This window comes from Carlito syrichta, unplaced genomic scaffold, assembly GCF_000164805.1.
Source record: "Carlito syrichta isolate Samal-C Ts95f unplaced genomic scaffold, Tarsius_syrichta-2.0.1 Scaffold308133, whole genome shotgun sequence".
NCBI lineage: Eukaryota > Metazoa > Chordata > Mammalia > Primates > Tarsiidae > Carlito > Carlito syrichta.
In genome coordinates, this window is record NW_007252229.1 from 690,660 (window position 1) to 709,214 (window position 18,555).

The 18,555-nt window shown below is 41.5% G+C and overlaps 1 protein-coding gene across 3 annotated transcripts in view; it reads left to right on the forward strand.

The window, feature by feature from the left end:
* The window catches only part of GABRB1 (gamma-aminobutyric acid type A receptor beta1 subunit), a 394,157-nt gene extending 385,245 nt beyond the window's left edge, over window positions 1–8,912 (forward strand). For all 3 annotated transcript variants that reach the window (XM_008065016.2, XM_008065017.2, XM_008065018.2), the window contains one exon: window positions 7,296–8,912. In XM_008065016.2, the coding sequence (XP_008063207.1) occupies window positions 7,296–7,640 (345 nt within the window). In that variant the 3' untranslated portion in view covers window positions 7,641–8,912. The remainder of the gene's footprint in view (window positions 1–7,295) is intronic.
* The last annotated feature ends 9,643 nt before the right edge of the window (window positions 8,913–18,555 follow it).

Sequence of the window (18,555 nt, forward strand, 5' to 3'; positions counted from 1 at the left end):
AGCCTGTAATCCCGCACCTTGGGAGGCTGAGGTGAGTGGATTGCCTGAGCTCGCGGGTTCGAGACCCACCTGGGCAACTTGGCGAGACCTCATCTCTACAATAAATCAAAAAATTAGCTGGGCGTGGTAGTGCGCGCCTGTACTTGGAAGGCTGAGGCGGAAGGATCACAGGAACCCAGCAGGTCGAGGCCGCTGTGGCCGGGAGCGGTCACTGCACTCCAGTCTCGGCGACAGAGTGAGACTCCAACTCAAAAAAAAAAAAAAGAATATTTTAGATTCCCTTACATGATTGAAGCAAAAGGAAAGTCACTCTCAACTCCAAGGGGTAGGGGTTAGGGCAGAGCCACCCAGGCACTTGCAGGTAGTGTTGGGCTGAGACATGTAAGGAATGGGAGGAAAAAAAAAAAAAAGAATATTTTAGATTCCCTTACATGATTGAAGCAAAAGGAAAGTCACTCTCAACTCCAAGGGGTAGGGGTTAGGGCAGAGCCACCCAGGCACTTGCAGGTAGTGTTGGGCTGAGACATGTAAGGAATGGGAGGAAAAAAAAAAAAAAGAATATTTTAGATTCCCTTACATGATTGAAGCAAAAGGAAAGTCACTCTCAACTCCAAGGGGTAGGGGTTAGGGCAGAGCCACCCAGGCACTTGCAGGTAGTGTTGGGCTGAGACATGTAAGGAATGGGAGGAAAAAAAAAAAAAAGAATATTTTAGATTCCCTTACATGATTGAAGCAAAAGGAAAGTCACTCTCAACTCCAAGGGGTAGGGGTTAGGGCAGAGCCACCCAGGCACTTGCAGGTAGTGTTGGGCTGAGACATGTAAGGAATGGGAGGAAAAAAAAAAAAAAGAATATTTTAGATTCCCTTACATGATTGAAGCAAAAGGAAAGTCACTCTCAACTCCAAGGGGTAGGGGTTAGGGCAGAGCCACCCAGGCACTTGCAGGTAGTGTTGGGCTGAGACATGTAAGGAATGGGAGGAAAAAAAAAAAAAAGAATATTTTAGATTCCCTTACATGATTGAAGCAAAAGGAAAGTCACTCTCAACTCCAAGGGGTAGGGGTTAGGGCAGAGCCACCCAGGCACTTGCAGGTAGTGTTGGGCTGAGACATGTAAGGAATGGGAGGAAAAAAAAAAAAAAGAATATTTTAGATTCCCTTACATGATTGAAGCAAAAGGAAAGTCACTCTCAACTCCAAGGGGTAGGGGTTAGGGCAGAGCCACCCAGGCACTTGCAGGTAGTGTTGGGCTGAGACATGTAAGGAATGGGAGGTGGTTATGGAGTTCATGAAAGAGACATTGATAAACTATAGCAGTAGGGAATGAGTAAGAAAATACAATGAAGGGAGAATTCCAGGACAAAGTTGAGTAGTCAAAAGGAGACAATGGTCAATAGTGTTTCAGAGACAATAGGGGAAATGAAGATGGAGAAAAGCCTCGTAGATGTATCAATAGGGCCATATATGGTCTCAGAATATGAGCTGAAGCAGAACTTAGTTTGCGAAGGATTACGGACTGAACTGGTGGCCGGGAGAAGTCACTTTGTAGGAACTCCCCTTTGTGTAGGTCAAAGGCAAAGAAGAAATACAGCTTTGGTTCACACATGTCAAGATAGCATGTCCCGTGAAACTAGAAGAGACTCAGTAGACAGAGAAAGAAAGGTTGAGAAAGGCAGATTCAGTGGGAGCAAGGGAGAAAGTCAGGGGTGTGGAGGGATAGCAGGCTGCCTTCAGAAATGGGACTTTAACACATGGAGATATGGGAGATAGAATACTTCTGAATGATGGAGACATCTTAATGTAAGACCATGCTAATGTGTGCTTGAGACTTGAGGCTGGGTGATGGTGAAGGTCATTGGTGAAAAAAAGCTGGATGCAGTATCTGGCCCATCGTGTAAGTCCACAGTTGAAAAAGTCATGCCTATGAAAGTTTACTTGGGGGATCCCCCCAAAAAAAACAGAACTATTTTTTGGAATGTAGGCCCCTTGCAGTACAGGCTTCCCCTGCTAGGTAAATGTTTTGGAACCTATTGGCGTCAGTGCACCAGCACTGTGAGAGGCTGCATTCTACTTTTTTAGATTCTTTCAACACATTTGCTCATTTCATGATAGGTGATTTATGAATGCACCTGTCCACATCGCACTGAGTGTTTAGCAGTTGACGAAAAACAGCATGATCCCTGTGCCCCACCTTCCCCATTCACCTGATTTCACCCTGAGCAACATTTTATTTCTGTTTCCTTGGATGGAAAGAATCCTCAAAGGGAAACATTCTACCGATGTGGAAGAGATGAAACAAAAAAAGACAGAAGCACTAAAAGTCATCAAAATGGACAAGTTCAAAAAGTGTTCTGAGCAGTGCAAAAAGTATCTCGATAGGTGCATTATATCAAATGGAGAGTTCTTTGAAGGTGACAAAAGTTTAAACATGTAAGAATAAATATGCAATTTTTTAATAAATAAATTCTGTTTGGGGGGACCACCCTGTTACATTGCTTAGGATGGTGGGGTTGACATGACAAGAGGCAAAATGTCAAACTCATTAAAGAAGGAGAAGCATATTAGCAGATAAGGACCAGCACACACAATTTTGTTGGGTACTGTGGAACAGTCAAGAGAATCACAAAACATGAATTCTGTCCTTAAGAGATATTATGTCCCCAAAGATACAAGACTAAAACAAATATTGAGAGTGACAACGAATGGTTTTTAGCCAAATGCTAAACGGCATGCTGTAGATCATGTTAAGAAGGTCATAGAAATGAGACATTATTGAGAGTCACAGAAGGCTAAATGGAAAGGTGGGGCTTGCGTTGAGGCTTAAAGGATGGGTAGAAGACAGAAGAAAGGATCGGGGGTTGAAAGTTGTGTTCTCATTTTGGTTTATTATTACCTGCTGAGGAATGATCTTGGGCAAGTCTGGGTCTTAGGCTTATCTATAAAGGGAAGGTTTTCACTAGATAACCTCAAAGTTTTGCTTCCAATCCTTGACAGTCTTTGGTTAGGATGAACATTCTAGGTGGAAGACACCAGAGTCTAAAAACAGACTTTTAAGATGGGATTATGTGGTTGGCACTGTATACAACATTAATAGATTGTTATTATGAATCTTTCTAAGTAAACACGCTACTAGAATTTAGAAGCAGACAGATGCTTCTCATTAAACAAAAGTCAAGACAAGCAAGGCACTTTTTCTTAAAATATTTTGGTTAACCATGGTGGAAATTCAAATGCACCCAGAAACTGCATAAGGTTTATGAGTTTCTGCAAATCCCTCATTATTTCCTTCATCAAGCTAGGAATCATGGCTTGAAGTGGTTTGACTATAAGATAATGGATCTAGTTCTGTGACTATGAAAGGAGATTTCACTACTGCACAGTGATATCAACGTAACTTTTATCTATTTTAGGAAAATTAAATCCTTGCCCACTTTTGTTCTCTTTTCTTTCCTACACAGCCTAGGACTTATCCTGAAGGCTGATGCTACAGACGTGTGTGTGTGTGTGTGTGTGTGTGTGTGTGTGTGTGTGTGTGTGTGTAAGGACACACTCATGCATTTCTTCTGAGATGTAAGATTTCACCCTCTGCTCTCCAGCTTCTGGCTGGCGGGTTGTATTACCACACATATGCATTACTTGCTGGACACCACTACGAGAATGTCTAATGTATGTCACAAATTCAACAAAACAGCCTACTCTTTCCTGCCCCATATGTGCACCAAATGCCCCATTTTTACTAACTATGATATAATCCTCTCAGTTAAATGGACTGAAAACTCCCAGGTCACCTTCCCTTGCTTGTCCTATAATTCCAATCAGTTGTCCAATCAAATGTATTGCTGTTTTAATTATTGCTCAAACATTCCTCTTTGGTGAAGTTTTCCTTTCCTCTCTACTGCATTGTCCTAGTCCAGGCCCTCATTATCTGTCCCCTGAGCCTTCTATAGCTCTGGCTGGGCAAGTAGGACTGATACCTCAAAGTCAATGTGAATACAAAGTAACATATGCTAACAGCTACATGAATGGAAAAGTCCAGGAGTCCCTAAATGGCTATCCAAAATCCAGACTCGGACACAGATATGTTTTGTTTGGCCCACAGATCATTTTTATAATATTAAGCCAACTTTAAAGAAACTTCCAATAAAAATCTAGACATTCTGTTTTTCTGAGAAAGGGGGTCATCTGGCAACATTGGGGTATATTCCATTCACTGTAGTTACCAGTAGAAGCTGAACTGTGTGTTCTCTCTAGACATGGGTCTCTGGGCCCACACAGGTCTCAACACTCCGTAACTTCACTCAATTGTATCCATTGTCCTGGCTCTCCTCCTTCATGCTTCTTGGTCCCTGTAGGTACCTGAGTTTGTAAATTTTGCTGTAAAAGTCGGTGCTGGGGGTTTTTGACGATAAGGATGCCAGGTGTATTCAATATCTATCCTTGAGACCTAACATGTATGCACTCAATAAATGATGGGAGAACATTTAGAGGTTACATAATCAGGCAAAGTACAAAGAAACACAGAGGTAGAAGGATTTAAATTGAGCCTTGAAGAAAAGAGACAGATTTGATTAATATGCCAAAAGAGTAGTGAAAATAATATTTGAGACAAAGAATATTCCATGTCTTGACACCAAATTGGGCACTTATTCGTTTAATCTTAGGCAATTTACTTAACCTCTCTGAACCTCAGTTTCCCTATCTGCTGAACTAAGATAATATTATATATTTCCTAGTGCTGTTATAAAAGAGAAAAATTCCTCTGTAGGATTCAGTTACCGAAATTACTGAGATAAATTATATAGTAGGATTCAACAAATAGAAGCTATTAACAATAAAAAATAGTAATAACTCCTTGAATAAAGATGCCACTAGATGTGTAGTGTCAGGGCATGATGGGTAAACCAGTTAGACTGAAGTAAAATGCTTCACAGAGGAAACTGATGATAAAAATGGAGAGAAAGGTACAGGTCAGCTCCAATTACCATTTCTCTCTTCAACTAACTCAATGCTTAAAGCTAACAACTACATCAACTGAATTTACTGTGGGATGTGGCAAAGGCCAAGGACTGTGGAGTGGTCCTTTCTCAGCAGAAAGTGTATGAGCTTCGAATCAAAGAGACAGGTTCTAATCTGAGGTCTGGCAATTATTAGTTGAGTGAATTTGAGTCAGTATGTCAACAGTTCTATGTTTCAGTTGCCTTATCTATAAAATGGGATGAAATAGTCTATCTTTTAAAATAAGGTTTCTGGTCAAGCGTGGTGGCTCATGCCTGTAATCCCAGCATGAGGTGGGCTGAGGTGAAAGGATCACCTGAGACCAGCCTGGGCAACATAGTGAGACCTTGTCTCTATAAAAGATAGAAAAATTAGTCAGGCAAGGTGGCATGTGCCTGTAGTCTGAGCTACTCGGGAGGCTGAGGCAGAAGGATCACCTGGGCCCAGAAGGTCAAGGCTATGGTGAACTATGATTGTACCACTGCACTCTAGCCTGGGTGACAGAGTGAGAACTTGACTCAAATAAATCAATAAATAGATGTAGTTTCTGTGAGTATTAGACAAGGGACATATATGAAGCATCTCCCATTATGCTAGGCACATGGGGGACATCTGATCCATCATAGCAATACTGTGGGTACCACCATCACATGCTGTCCTCTGTCCCTTTCTCTCTCCCTCCTGTTTGTGTTTGCCTCTTCCCATGCTTCTAGTTTTTCATTTCTTCTTCCCTAGGCTCTTTTGACTCCCTATACCTTCTGCTTTCAACAAGTGTTTGCTGAGGTTCCTGTCATTCTTAAGCATTTATGGAACACTTACTGCACATCAGGCACAGTGCTAATAACACTCATGTTACACGCAGCTGCCCATTCTGCCCTAGGAAGCACTTCCAGCTCTTTTGCATGCATGAGCCACGTCCCTTCCAGGTGAATTAGTTTGCAAAGTACATCAGGTAGAAGTTAAACAGGGCCACACTCTGAACCAAAATGTGCTCACGTTGTCTGTAGTTCCAGAAGTGTGTGTCAGGCCATAGCGAAGGGAAGAACCGGAAACCTGGGCTAGGTGTCGCTGGAATGGCAGGAAGCAACAGCGAACGACAGTGAACTCTATTGTTGTAGAGGAGTAACAGTCAAAGGGGTAAGCAGGCATATGCTCTGCCCCATTAGGCTCTCATTTCAGGCAAGTTAGCCTGAGGAAATAATTATTGTTGTGCACAAAGATTTAACTATAAATGGTCCTTACATACTTGTTTATAACACTACAAAAGTAAAGCAAACCTTAACATCTAATGATAGGTTAACTCAATTATGGATTACTTGTGTAAGTTATTAATAGATGATGTCCCTATAATCCCAGCATTTGGGGAGGCCAAAGCTGGAGAGTTGCTTGAGGCCTGGAGTTTGAGACCAACCTGGGCAACACAGTGAGACCCCCCCATCTCTACAAGAAATAATTTTTTAAAATAAATAAGTAAAAGATGTCACAGAGTAGTATTTAACATGGAAAAACGGCCAGAGTATATTATTAACTGACAAAAGCAGGTTGTAAAGCAAAACATATGGATGAACTTATGCTTGTAAGTTTATATGAACAGAAAAAGATTGGAAGGCTAGTAAGATGTTGATGCTTGACTCTGAAGGATTTTTACTTTTTATTTTGTTTTTCTCTGTACCACTTATATAACAAGAAGAAATGTCACACATATACACTAGTGTTTTATGAGTTAATACATGATAGCTAGATAGATGGATGGATGGTTGGATGAATGGATGATTGATAGAAGACAGGTGAGATAGATAGATGGATAGATAGATGAAAGATAGATAATAGAACTTACATAGATGGATAGATAGAAAGATAGATAATAGATAGGACAATGGATAAATAGAAAGACAAAGACAAATAAATTGATAGGCTGATAGATGACAGATTGAATGATGGATAATAGATTGATAGATAAAAAAGAGGGGTGATTGATAGAGAGAGATAGATGACAGATAAAGACAGGTAGATTGATGGAAAAATCGATAGATAGATACATGATAGATACAAAAATAGATGATAGAAAGATGATAGAACAATAGATAGGTAAAAGAGAGATGGATGATTAATAGAGATAGATGAGAGATGGATGCATGGATGGAGAGATGGACGGATGGATGGACACTCTCCATGTCCAGGGGGCACACAGAACAGAAGCCTGAGGAGACAGCCTCTCCTGAGCCTCTCAGGGTGTTATCAGTAACAGGTTAAACCAGAGACTGTCCTGACCCAAGTGTGAGCCTGTCCTCCCTGCCCTCAGGTCGACGCCCACGGCAACATCCTCCTCAGCACCCTGGAGATCAGGAACGAGACGAGCGGCTCAGAAGTGCTCACGGGCGTGAGCGACCCCAAGGCCACCATGTACTCGTACGACAGCGCCAGCATCCAGTACCGCAAGCCAATGAGCAGCCGCGAGGCCTATGGGCGGGGCTTCGACCGGCACGGGGCCCCTGCCAAAGGCCGCATCCGCAGGCGCGCCTCTCAGCTCAAGGTCAAGATCCCGGACCTGACGGACGTGAACTCCATAGACAAGTGGTCCCGAATGTTCTTCCCCATCACCTTCTCTCTTTTTAACGTCGTGTACTGGCTGTACTATGTACACTGAGGTCTGTCCTGACGGCTTTGTTTAGAACCCTTTTCTCTTGTGTTTTACCCTCCAGGTCGACAGCGATACTGCTGTGTTTCTTGAGGTAAGAGATCAGCCATCCAACCGGTTTTAGGTCTTGCATATCAATTTTATTACTGCACCATGTTTACTTCAAGAAAAAAAAAAACTCTATTTTTTTTTTCCAGTCTACTGTGGTCCAGGTTATTAGCTCTTCAAGAGCCCTATGAATTGCCATGTTTACAAATACACATACACACACACACACACACACACACACACACACACACACACACACAAAGAGAGAAGTTTGGTAGGTAGATCTTTAGCAGTCTTTCCTAGTTGCCCTGGATTTTACGGATTGATTTGTTAAATGAAAATGCAAAGAGGACCTCGCTCTCCCACCTGCAATGCTTCCTGGTAAACTGTAACAATCTCATGCTGCCAAAAAAACTCCACCACAATTTCCAGGATCTCAGAAGAAAAAACAAAGCCATTGACAAGTTACAGATTTCCAGGAAGGCAGAATAATAAAACAAGGAGGCTAGAAAAGGAAGGAGGACTCCCCTCCACCCTTAAGTTCCCTGAGTCCCCTGTGGCAGGGCTCCTGGGCCCCAGGGGAACAGGGGATAGACTAACAGGAGCCGGTAAAGGTTACACAAACCCACCGCCATCTCCACCTCACCATCAGGCTGGAGATTCTGAAAAAGGCTTCTTTCTCAGACTTTCCAGCAAATTTTAAATCTCCATTAGAATACGACTGGTAAAACTGGTAGCCATTGAGAACATTTTTCTTTTTTCTTTTTTTTTTTTTTGAGGATTTTGGGGGCAGTGACCATTTGTCAAACTGGCCGTTTCAAAAGAGCAGCCCTGAATTCTTTCCTTAGCCTAGAACTCCTTGACACTGTGCCCTGAAGCCGTCCATCTCCCTAGCCTGCTGCAGACAGCATGGGAGAAAGGGAGTGGGGTGGCAGCAGTGAGGGGTTTGAGGAAGGGGATGAACAGTGAATTTTGCTTGAGAAAAATATTGCCCTTTCCACGAGGAAGGCAAGATTTATGTGCTGTGAAAAGGGTGCCTGGGCAGTTATCTGAACTGCCAAATCTTAAATCAAATAGTATATATTTCTTTGCCTTCCAGAGAGCAGTATCAAATGGTGACAGGCAGTCACACAAGCCTCAGTTGGCACTTCATGGCTCTGTGCTCTCATTTCTGCATTCCACACTGGAATCAATGCTTCAGGAAACACACACACACACACACACACACACACACACACACACACACACACACACACACACACACACACGCTGGTGTCATTTCCCCTGCGAGACCAGATTTCCATTTTAAAGAAAGCCTTGAAAACTAACAAAACCACAGATAAAAACAACAATGACCAAAGCACTGGGTTTCGTCCAGTGTGACTACATGCACCAGCCCCTACAGGAGAGACCCTTTCTACACTTATCAATTGCTGTCATTGCTGCTCTGCCTTATCTCTACTCATGGATTACTCTTGGCCATGACATTCATAGAAGGGGCGTCCTTCAGTTACCCAACCCGATCCAAACATGTCCAGCCAGCCACATTCAAGATTCTTCCCATATTATGTCATTGATGACCCCATTACTTTCTTTTTCAGCCTGATTATCTAAGAATTCTGTATGTTCCTTTGCAAGGTTGAATGAAACCCAAAATGGACCAAACAGTGACAGAGGCAATTTGGGACCTGACCTATGGATATGAAATAAGGGTTAAGGTCATCATAGGATAATGGCCTCATTTATGACCTGGCTTTCTCCCTGAGGCTGTGATGAATGAGGGTTCCTGTTTACAGTAGCATCAGCTGCTGGAAATTATAGTCTTGATTGGAAAGGTAAGGCTGAATTCTTACTGATGAGCCCAAAAGGAGAGAGTTATGGGATATCCTTTTAGAAATCAAGAGGAAAAGGGACCCCCCAAGATAAATGAACAGTTATGGCTGAAGACAATGTACATTAGTAGGAATATAAACACTCTACTTTCACTGGAAAAATGATCTCAATGGTTTTATGAGAAAATAGTAGGATTAGAGGGACCAAATTTTTATTTAGGCTTTTAGTTGTATTATCACACTTTCCTGGTCAAGGAAAGTCCCAGGCTTTGGCATAAAGTCAGCCATTTTGAGACTCTGTTCAGTCCTTTGGCAGGAGGAGATACTTTGACATCATAAAATGCCCAAATAGAGCGGAATGTGGCCATGTCAATGATTGTAAGGTTAATATTCCCAATGACCACCCAAAACCACTGTGCAGCCATTTATTTTTAACACAGGAAGGGAACTTTTTGGCTGATGCCTAATAGAAATGAATCATTCTGATGTCAAAGCTCTTTAAAAATTAGACTTTAAGGATTAAAATGCTAAATTAGAAAGGAAGTGTCTGAAATCTATGTTCCTTAACAATGTCTCTTTATCTGTTTAGATTATTCTTCTTGGAAAACATTGAGAAAATTTACATTTTTATTATTATTTTTATCTTGACTTCAAAAATCTAAAGATTTGATGCTGTCGTTTTAGATGGAAAGCATCTTTTGAGGAAAAAAAGAACATTTGAACTCAAAACTTCACGTACAATTACTAAGCCTGAATCTACTCATGAGGCACAAAATGGTGTTACTGTATTTCCTCCTGAGCAGTGGAGGGGTCACAGGCACCATTATACAAATCCTGTTAAGTAGCTCTGATCTTGAAGGTAATAGCACCCAGAAGAATGGAGAAGCTGCCATGTTTCTTGTTAGTGACCCCTGTGCCCACTTCCTTCCAGGCAAAATCCTCCCCTTTCAGGCTGAACAGTGCACAGAAAAAAATCCTTCCTCCTTCCTTGCCTTGTCCAAAATGATATACATAAAACATAGAAGTTGTTAGACATTCTTAAGTGCCCTCAAAACTGGTCCCCATTCCTGAAAGATTCCGATTATGACATTTTAGAGGAGTTACTATTTGAGCATTATTGGGATTTTTTGGGGGGGGAGCCGGGGGAAAATGAAAATAGCCACAATCCCTTGCATTACTTAAGTGGCAGCAGATGCTGAAAGTTGTACAGACTCCTTATCTTATGCCACAGTTGTGTCCAGGGAACCCCGTGTCAACAGTTCATAAACTGTGATGTGAACTGTATCATAGACTTCACCCACGTAGGCCCAGTGGAAATGCCGTCTTCACGGGACAGTAGTGACCACACACTGGGTCCCTCCAGTTATGTTCCTTGGCTTGAAGTGTCAGGGGTTATATGTGCATTACACTTATCAGCTGCTTGGGGGCAAAGAACCAGGTAAAGACATATTTGGGACTTGAATTATCCAGGATTATTGCCTTCATGCTCTACATTGCCAAATAGACATAGCAAACTGGTTGGTAATTCTGCCAACTGAATGATCATGTTTCCAGATGCTCCATCTTTATTGTGCATTACAATCAGTGAAGGATCTTGAAAATGCAAAGAAAAATGTGGTGCAGAGAATATACTTTGGTTTAAGGGTCCAAGGATAGAATTTCCTTACAAAACATTATGTACAGTATGTAGAAATGTTGACTAAATTCTGTCTTTCTAAAATCAATGACAATTTTATACATATCCATTTAAGACAGAACTCAATTACAATTTGCCAGTTTAAACAAAAAAGGAATATATTTATAATGCTTCTAGAAGGAAACGATCTCCAAGATTTCTTATATGGACAATTTTGAATAGTATCTTGCCAAAGGGTGATGTGCCATCATGTTTTTTTCCTAAACAAAGTATAATCCTCTATCCCAGGAGGGAGAAAAAAGGGATGTGCAGGCATTCACTCATGTTGATTGGATCAGCAGTGAGTGGGATGAGGAGGACAGAAAAACAAACAAATATATCTGTTTCCTGAAAGCAAGCAGTATAAGAAAGGTACCTTTGTTACCGGAATGTAGACTCTGATGTAAACTTCCTTGTAAATTCTGTACATAGTTCATTGAACTGTTCCCTGTTGCGTGGTGGTCCTCAGCTTTGGGCGGATGTTTGGAAAATCCAAGTATTGTAAATAATGTAAGCTTATCAGGCATTTGCTTTTACTCATGAAGTGAAGTAACCAGTAATTTGGACCCAAACCAGAATCTTCCCAGCTCTTGCTCTCTCTGCCATTTTGTGTGTGCAGTTGTGTAATTCTGCTGCAAGCTATGGCGAGGTGTCTGTGATCACTGCCTCACGCCCCTACCCCACCAAAGGGCCAGCAGCTGCCCAGGGGGCAACACGCCTGCCTGTGGGGCTCAGGGACAGTGCACCAGCAGAAACAGGACGGTAGCAAGCTGCTCCTTGAACTGTGTCATGAGAAGTAGATCTGTCTCTATCCACATACTCAGACCCTGAAGTGTCCACACCGTTGAGGGGGTAAAGAACAGAAGAATGCTCAAAATCCACAGGTAATCCAAAGCTTCATTTGCACCAATAGCTTTAGGTTCTGATTTCTTCCCTTCCACGATGTTTCCTGGGGCTTCTAATACGACTAGAAGTGAATGGTTGGACTTGATCAGGACAAACAGTTAAGTGTCCAAAGGATGCTACAGGGCAAAGGAAGAGATAGTAAATGACCTTGATAATACCAACTGGCTGGTTCATTCCTGAAAGATCTAGAGGTAACTCTATCATTTGTTTTTAAAGGTACAGAGAAACCTTGGTATAAACTGGGAAATGAAACACGTATTTTTCAACTGGGAGTAGGGATGTATGTGATATGTTTTGGTTAAGCTCAAAAGAGAGTCTGGTAATTAAATGTTCTCAAATATATTTCTCTTAAGTACTGGTATTCTTGAAAAAGTCTTCAAAATGGTGGGATACAATGCCATAGATGTGTTTCCATGCAAACTGGCAGTCCCAGCGAGGATGGTGGTGTCTGTAGCAATTCAGAATATCCAAGCAAGCTGGTTTCTTTGTAATGTTTTTAGAGTGGACAGTGTCTTTCTTGAAGGTAAGGACTTTGGGGGTTGGCATTTTAAGTGCCAGGAGTGTTCAGTGAACCATCATTGTAAGATGTTTTGGATCTAAAAGGTATCAACTTAGGGTCCACCATCAACTGAATAAGAAAAATGCCTTACTCCAGCCTGGGCGACAGAGTGAAACTCCAACTCAAAAAAAAAAAAAAAGAAAAGAAAAATGCCTTGCTTGAACTAATCAGGTCAGTCAGTTTCTAGGTCCAGAATACATTATGCTTTTACTGTAGTCATTTTTTTTTTAGATAACTGAAAACAACTAAACTGATAGAAAACCTAATTGTAGGAGGCTTCAATTTTATAAGCAAGCAGTTGAGAGGAAATCTTGTTTAATAAAAGATTGCAAACTAGAAAATGCTAACTTCCTACAAGGCTAAAGGTTAAGAGTTTTGTGTTTGTTATTACTTCTCCCAAGCAAGAATTTGCTTTTTGAGTTGAAGAACTCTACAATTTTTTTGTCTGGAATTTTTTTTATTTAGTTTTTTCTTTTTTCTAATTAAAAAGTCCTTGGCATATCAGAGAACTCACAACCATTTCCGACTGGCCCTGGAAACTTTCCCTATCCCAGACCAATCAGACCTCATCATAAGGGCTTGTCAGAATTCAACATGGGGAAAGTAATTGTGTTTCTAAACCTTTTGGGTAAGAAAAAATCATTCCCCTGAACAATGCTACCTACATTTCCTGCTCTGCAGGCAATTAAAAAAACAAACAAAAACACCAATAAATCAATATAAAAGGGGTCAAAAAAGGCATTATTCATTTGCCTTAAGAGCGCAGGAGAGCCCCATCTGGAAGCCAAAGGATGAAGGAAAGCAATCAGTATTGCTCTTTGGCTCCTGCTTCTTCCTGGGTTTCCTCTAAAAGAGAAACAGAGACAGGGAGGCATTACCCAACAGAATTTTTTATAAGTGCAAATTATTAAAATATGCTATGCGTGTGCATTTTGCAAGTTCAGCTTGCATGAAATAGAGGACCTTTCTCGCCTTCATTCTGTCCGCACTGGGTACCATCCTGCCTCATGTTAACTTGATGAAAAGGATTCTTTTATTTTTTTCTTCTTTCTCATTTCCAGCCTTCGTAAGCTACCTTGCCCAGGAACAGCTGAAAGTGTCAGCCTCTTCGGACTTACGTATTTTCAAGGGAATTCACAAAAACAATTAACTTAAAAATTTGACTCAATTTCCTACTCCTTTTGCTTCTAAAAGGCATTTAGAGGCAGGTTGTATAATCACAAAAGCCTCCTCTGAACTGCCTTGGATTATTTTCCTTTTCAATTCGTCTGTCCCTTATGTAAAGGGTGTATGTGTTTACATAAATCCTCCCTCTCCCAGCCTATTTCAAAACAAAGTGAAAATTAAAATCCTTAGTGCAGAGTTATGGAAATTTACAGTAGCTACACCAGAGATTGAAGATAAGGCCATCTCCTTATATTACCATTGTTATATGGTGAATTCACACTAACAATTCTTCTTTGTCAAACTTGCTTATTTATGTCCTCCTTCAAATTTAATTGCACATCATTTTTTAAATGTATTATTTTCCTCCTAGAAGGGTTTATCATTCAAATAGCACACCACTGGTTACAGAATGTCCCCTAGGACATTCCTATTACAGATTTCTACTTCTATGCATCACCCTACCCACTCCCCCTCAGCCTTCTAGCAGATGTTATAGTTGGTAATTAGGCAGGTCATTAATGCAAACTGTCTAAAATCACCCCCATAAAAATATGTAGAACAGGTGTTTCTTCCAGACAGCATTTTTATAAAGTTAAGGCATAGAGAGTTCTCTAAATATACACCAAACAATGTGCAGCCTAATGTGGAAAAGTTAATAATAAACGAGCTTTGTGGTAGAGAGAGGGAGGGACATTATGGTGTGTGGAAGACACCTGGGAATTAGAATGGGGGCCTGGCCTTTGGGCTGTCTCTGCCATTGCTTAGAAGTATGACTTTGGACATGCCACCAGATGACCTCCAAGTTCCTTTCCAGAACTAAATTCCAAAGGTGATCTTAGCGAGCTTCCTTTGTCTGTGAGGTTAGCAGAAAGCCGCCGGAGCACTACGGCCTCTGCTAACATTGCCCACACATTTAGTAATGATGCTTGTCACATGTCTTTGAGATGGAAACTGTCCGGTGTAAAGCAAATGGAATCAGTACTTGTCCATAGTCCTTTAAAAAATATAGACGACCTACAGTCCACTTGGCAGGCAAGGGACAAAGAATTATTGTACTATTTTTGTGATACTCTATATGACAAGGTATCCCTTTAAGAATGTCTTTAAGAGAGTCTGAGATAACGCAAACCAGTGTGATCTGGTTTTTATTTTAAGATCTGGTTTTTATATGTAGATGTCCTCAAGCCATTCTCTGTGATTGAATCAAGGAAAAGCCACGAACACTTCATCATGGGCAGAAAAGCCAACTTCTGGGCAGCACACCAGCCCAAATCATGTTGCAGTACCCAAACAGGCCTAAACCCCACCACTGTCTTGTGTTCTGAAAGTAGCAGATGTTTCTGAGCTCTCAGGCAAGAAACAGCTTTCCATCTAGGTGGAAAAGATTCCAGATCTTTAGGGCATTTCCCTGTCCCGGTACCCTCACCTCCTCCCATCCTGCTTAACTGGTTAAATCTGCCACAAGTATGGAGCACAGCTATGACAACTCTGGAAGTTTCTTTATCAAAGTGTGATCAGCATTTCTAGCTATTCATGTCCTTCAAGCATGCATGAAGAACTCCAGTCTCTGAAGATGGTCTCTGACATACTATCTGCCAACAGTTGTTCATAACCTTTTTCTTTTTTTAAATGTACTTTTGAATGCCCTAAACTTTCATGACTCTTCAGAGAGCCTCCTGGCCATTCAAAATTGTTAGCAGAGTGACTAGAAATTCTTCCCTTCCACTGGAGGCCAGTCTATGAATGAGACAGCATTGGGGGGGGGGCAAAGTTGATTTAGCATTCTGCCTGTCAACCTCAAGTGTCCTACAAAGACTATCATTCCAACCACCCCATGTGCAGGTGTGCTCATCATACCTTTTAATACAGTGATTTAATTTCTGTTTTGGTTTTCCATCCCAAGGTAAGGGAGGGGGACAAAGCCAGGAAGCATGGCAACAGCCATAGCTCAAAGAGCACATGGCCACACCAGAGTCTAGCAAGGCAATGGCCTGGGTTGGTTATTTAAATCACACAATGATGTCATCAAGGACTCAGTCCCCTTCCATATCAGTTTTTTCTTCCTCTGCAAGTTATCAGCACCCATTATGGCTACAAAATGGCCACAAACACCCAAACTGGAAGGCAAAAACAGGGGTAACTCCTGTCTTGGATCTCTTTTTTTTTTTGAGCTTAAGTCTTACTCTGTTGCCCAAGCTGGAGTGCCGTGGCACACTCATGGCCACTCCAGTGTCAACCTACTTGGCTCCAGAGGTCCTTCTGCCTCAGTCTTCCAAGTAGCCAGAACTACAGGTATGTGCTACCATGCCTGGCTAATTTTTTATTTTTATTGTAGAGATGAGGCCTCACCAAGTTGCCTGGGCTGGTCTCAAACCCACAGGCTCAGGCAATCCACTCACCTCGGTCTCCTAAAGTGCAGGGATTACAGGCTGAGCCACCAAGCCCAGCCTGAATCTCTCTTTAAGAGCAAGAAAATCTTTCCCTCAAATTCCCCCAGCAGCCCTCCCTTAGGTCCTATTGGCCAGGGTTAAATTAAGCATTTCATTCCGACCAATCACTGACAGGAGAAAAGAAATTGTCGATTGGTTGACAGCATTGTCTCCCAAGAGTTGCCCAATACCTGAAGAAATTTAACAAAAGAAAGAATGGCTTTTGAGTAGACATCCAACAATGACTGTCACACATCAGTCTAGGGCACCAGAAAACACTTTCCTGCACATAATTTCATGATTTGATCATAACTACAACCCTTTGATGTTGATGACCATACCAATATCTGTAAATAGAGACTCAAATAGGTTAAGTGATTTACCCAAGATCTCAGCTCTTCTTGGCTCCAAAGGCAAAGCTATTTCACTCTACCACCCAGATTTGATCCCCTTTACCTTGATAATCCAGGTTTTGGGGAGTTCAAAGATGAGTGGAGAGCAGGAGGGAAGAGAACAGTTTCCACTGCCAACACATAGATAGCATGCCCAGTAGATACTTGTGTCCAGTTTCCTTTTTGTTTTTTTGTTTTTTTTCTTTCTGCTCCACCCTTCCCCTACTCCATATATAAATTTCTTATTATTCTCTGGAGAAAAAGAGTGGGAGAAAAGTCTACACAATAACTAAATAGCCTGAAATGTGCTCCAGTTCTTTTTGGTTAACATTATTGTTAGGGGACCACAGGTCCCAATTGTCCTGAGACCACCCCAATACGTAATTATTAATAAAGCCCCCTTTCACCCTCAAAATTGTTCACGTGAATAATAAGTTATATGGCCACCATAATTATAGGGTTTCAGCAACATGAAGTGCAGGCAAAATATTAATAAATTTAGCATTAACATGTTGGCGAAAATGTGTCCTGGCTCCCTAGGAATCATTTAAATCCAGCCCCACCTTCCCATCACTCATGGGCACCTATTTCTCCTTGCGCTCCATAATCGGCTTTGAGCAAGCCAATTCTCATGCATTCCCTAGCCCTTCTCACCAGTAGCCACACATCATCTATGTTCTCATGCTTGACATTTACATCTCGTTTCCGCTGCCTGAATGTCCTTCTTAGCCCCACCCCAATGGTGATATATGACATGCCAACATCATCTCAAACACCATCCATGAACGCCCTCCTTGTTCTGTTCAACTTCCTGCCAGCATTCCCTCCATTTTGTGGCCACTTTGTTCAGCAGTTATAGAACTTTTATTTGCATATTCCTAGTAGTTTTGCAAATAGATATTCTGTCTCCCCAAATGAAGTGTAAGGTCCTTAAAACATCCTATTTTTCTAATTCTGTTGTATTGTCCAATGCATCTATTGTTTTGTCCACGCCTGTACATGCTGACTAAATGACCTCCCATGGGAAGGCAGCAATAGATAAACACATTTCCATAACAGGCAATATTTCAAGATTATAGATAATAACTTGTGGGGAGAAAGGTGCCCCCTGCACCCTTTCCCAAGTTATGAGGAGAGAGCCAACAAAAATCAATTACTTTTTGGAGGACGGGCCCCTTGAAGTACAGGCTTCCTCCATGAGGTGAGTGTTCTAGGAACCCATCAGCATCAGTGTACCAGCTAGCATTGTTGAGAGAGGCTGTGTGTGACTTCAGTGAATTTCTTTGGAGATTCTTTCAACACATTTGCCCATTTCATGGTGGGTGATTTACAAGAACACCTGCCCACACTGTGCTAAGTGTTCAGTAGTTTTTGACCCAAAACAGCATGGCCCCTATGCCTCATCCTCCCCGTTCGCCTGCTCTCGCCCTGAGCTACTTTTTTGTTTCCTTTTGCTGATGTGCAAGAAATGAAACAAAAAACGGTAGAAGCATTAAAAGGCATCAAAATTGACAAGTTCAAAAACTCTTTTAAGCAGTGGAAAAAGCATCTCAGTAGGCATATTGCATCAAACTAAGGGTGCTCTGAAAGTGACTAAAGTTTAAACACGTAAGAATAAAAACACATATCAAAATAAATCCTGGGTTTTTTGTTTTTGGTCCCCCCTTGTACAACCTCTAGGTTTAAAAAATATTTATGCTTCTAAATGAATTTTTTTAATGTAGTCAGAGTTACAGATGAACCATGTTGTGGCCAAGGCAAGGTGGCCATTGAGACTTTTTTCTACTATATATGACCAAACACACAACATCCTGACAATACCATCAGTCTAGATTCTACCAGTTCTTACAAGAATTGAATATTTCATCCCAATTACTAGGCTTCCTTTATGGAAAAGGAAATCTTTATTTTATAGT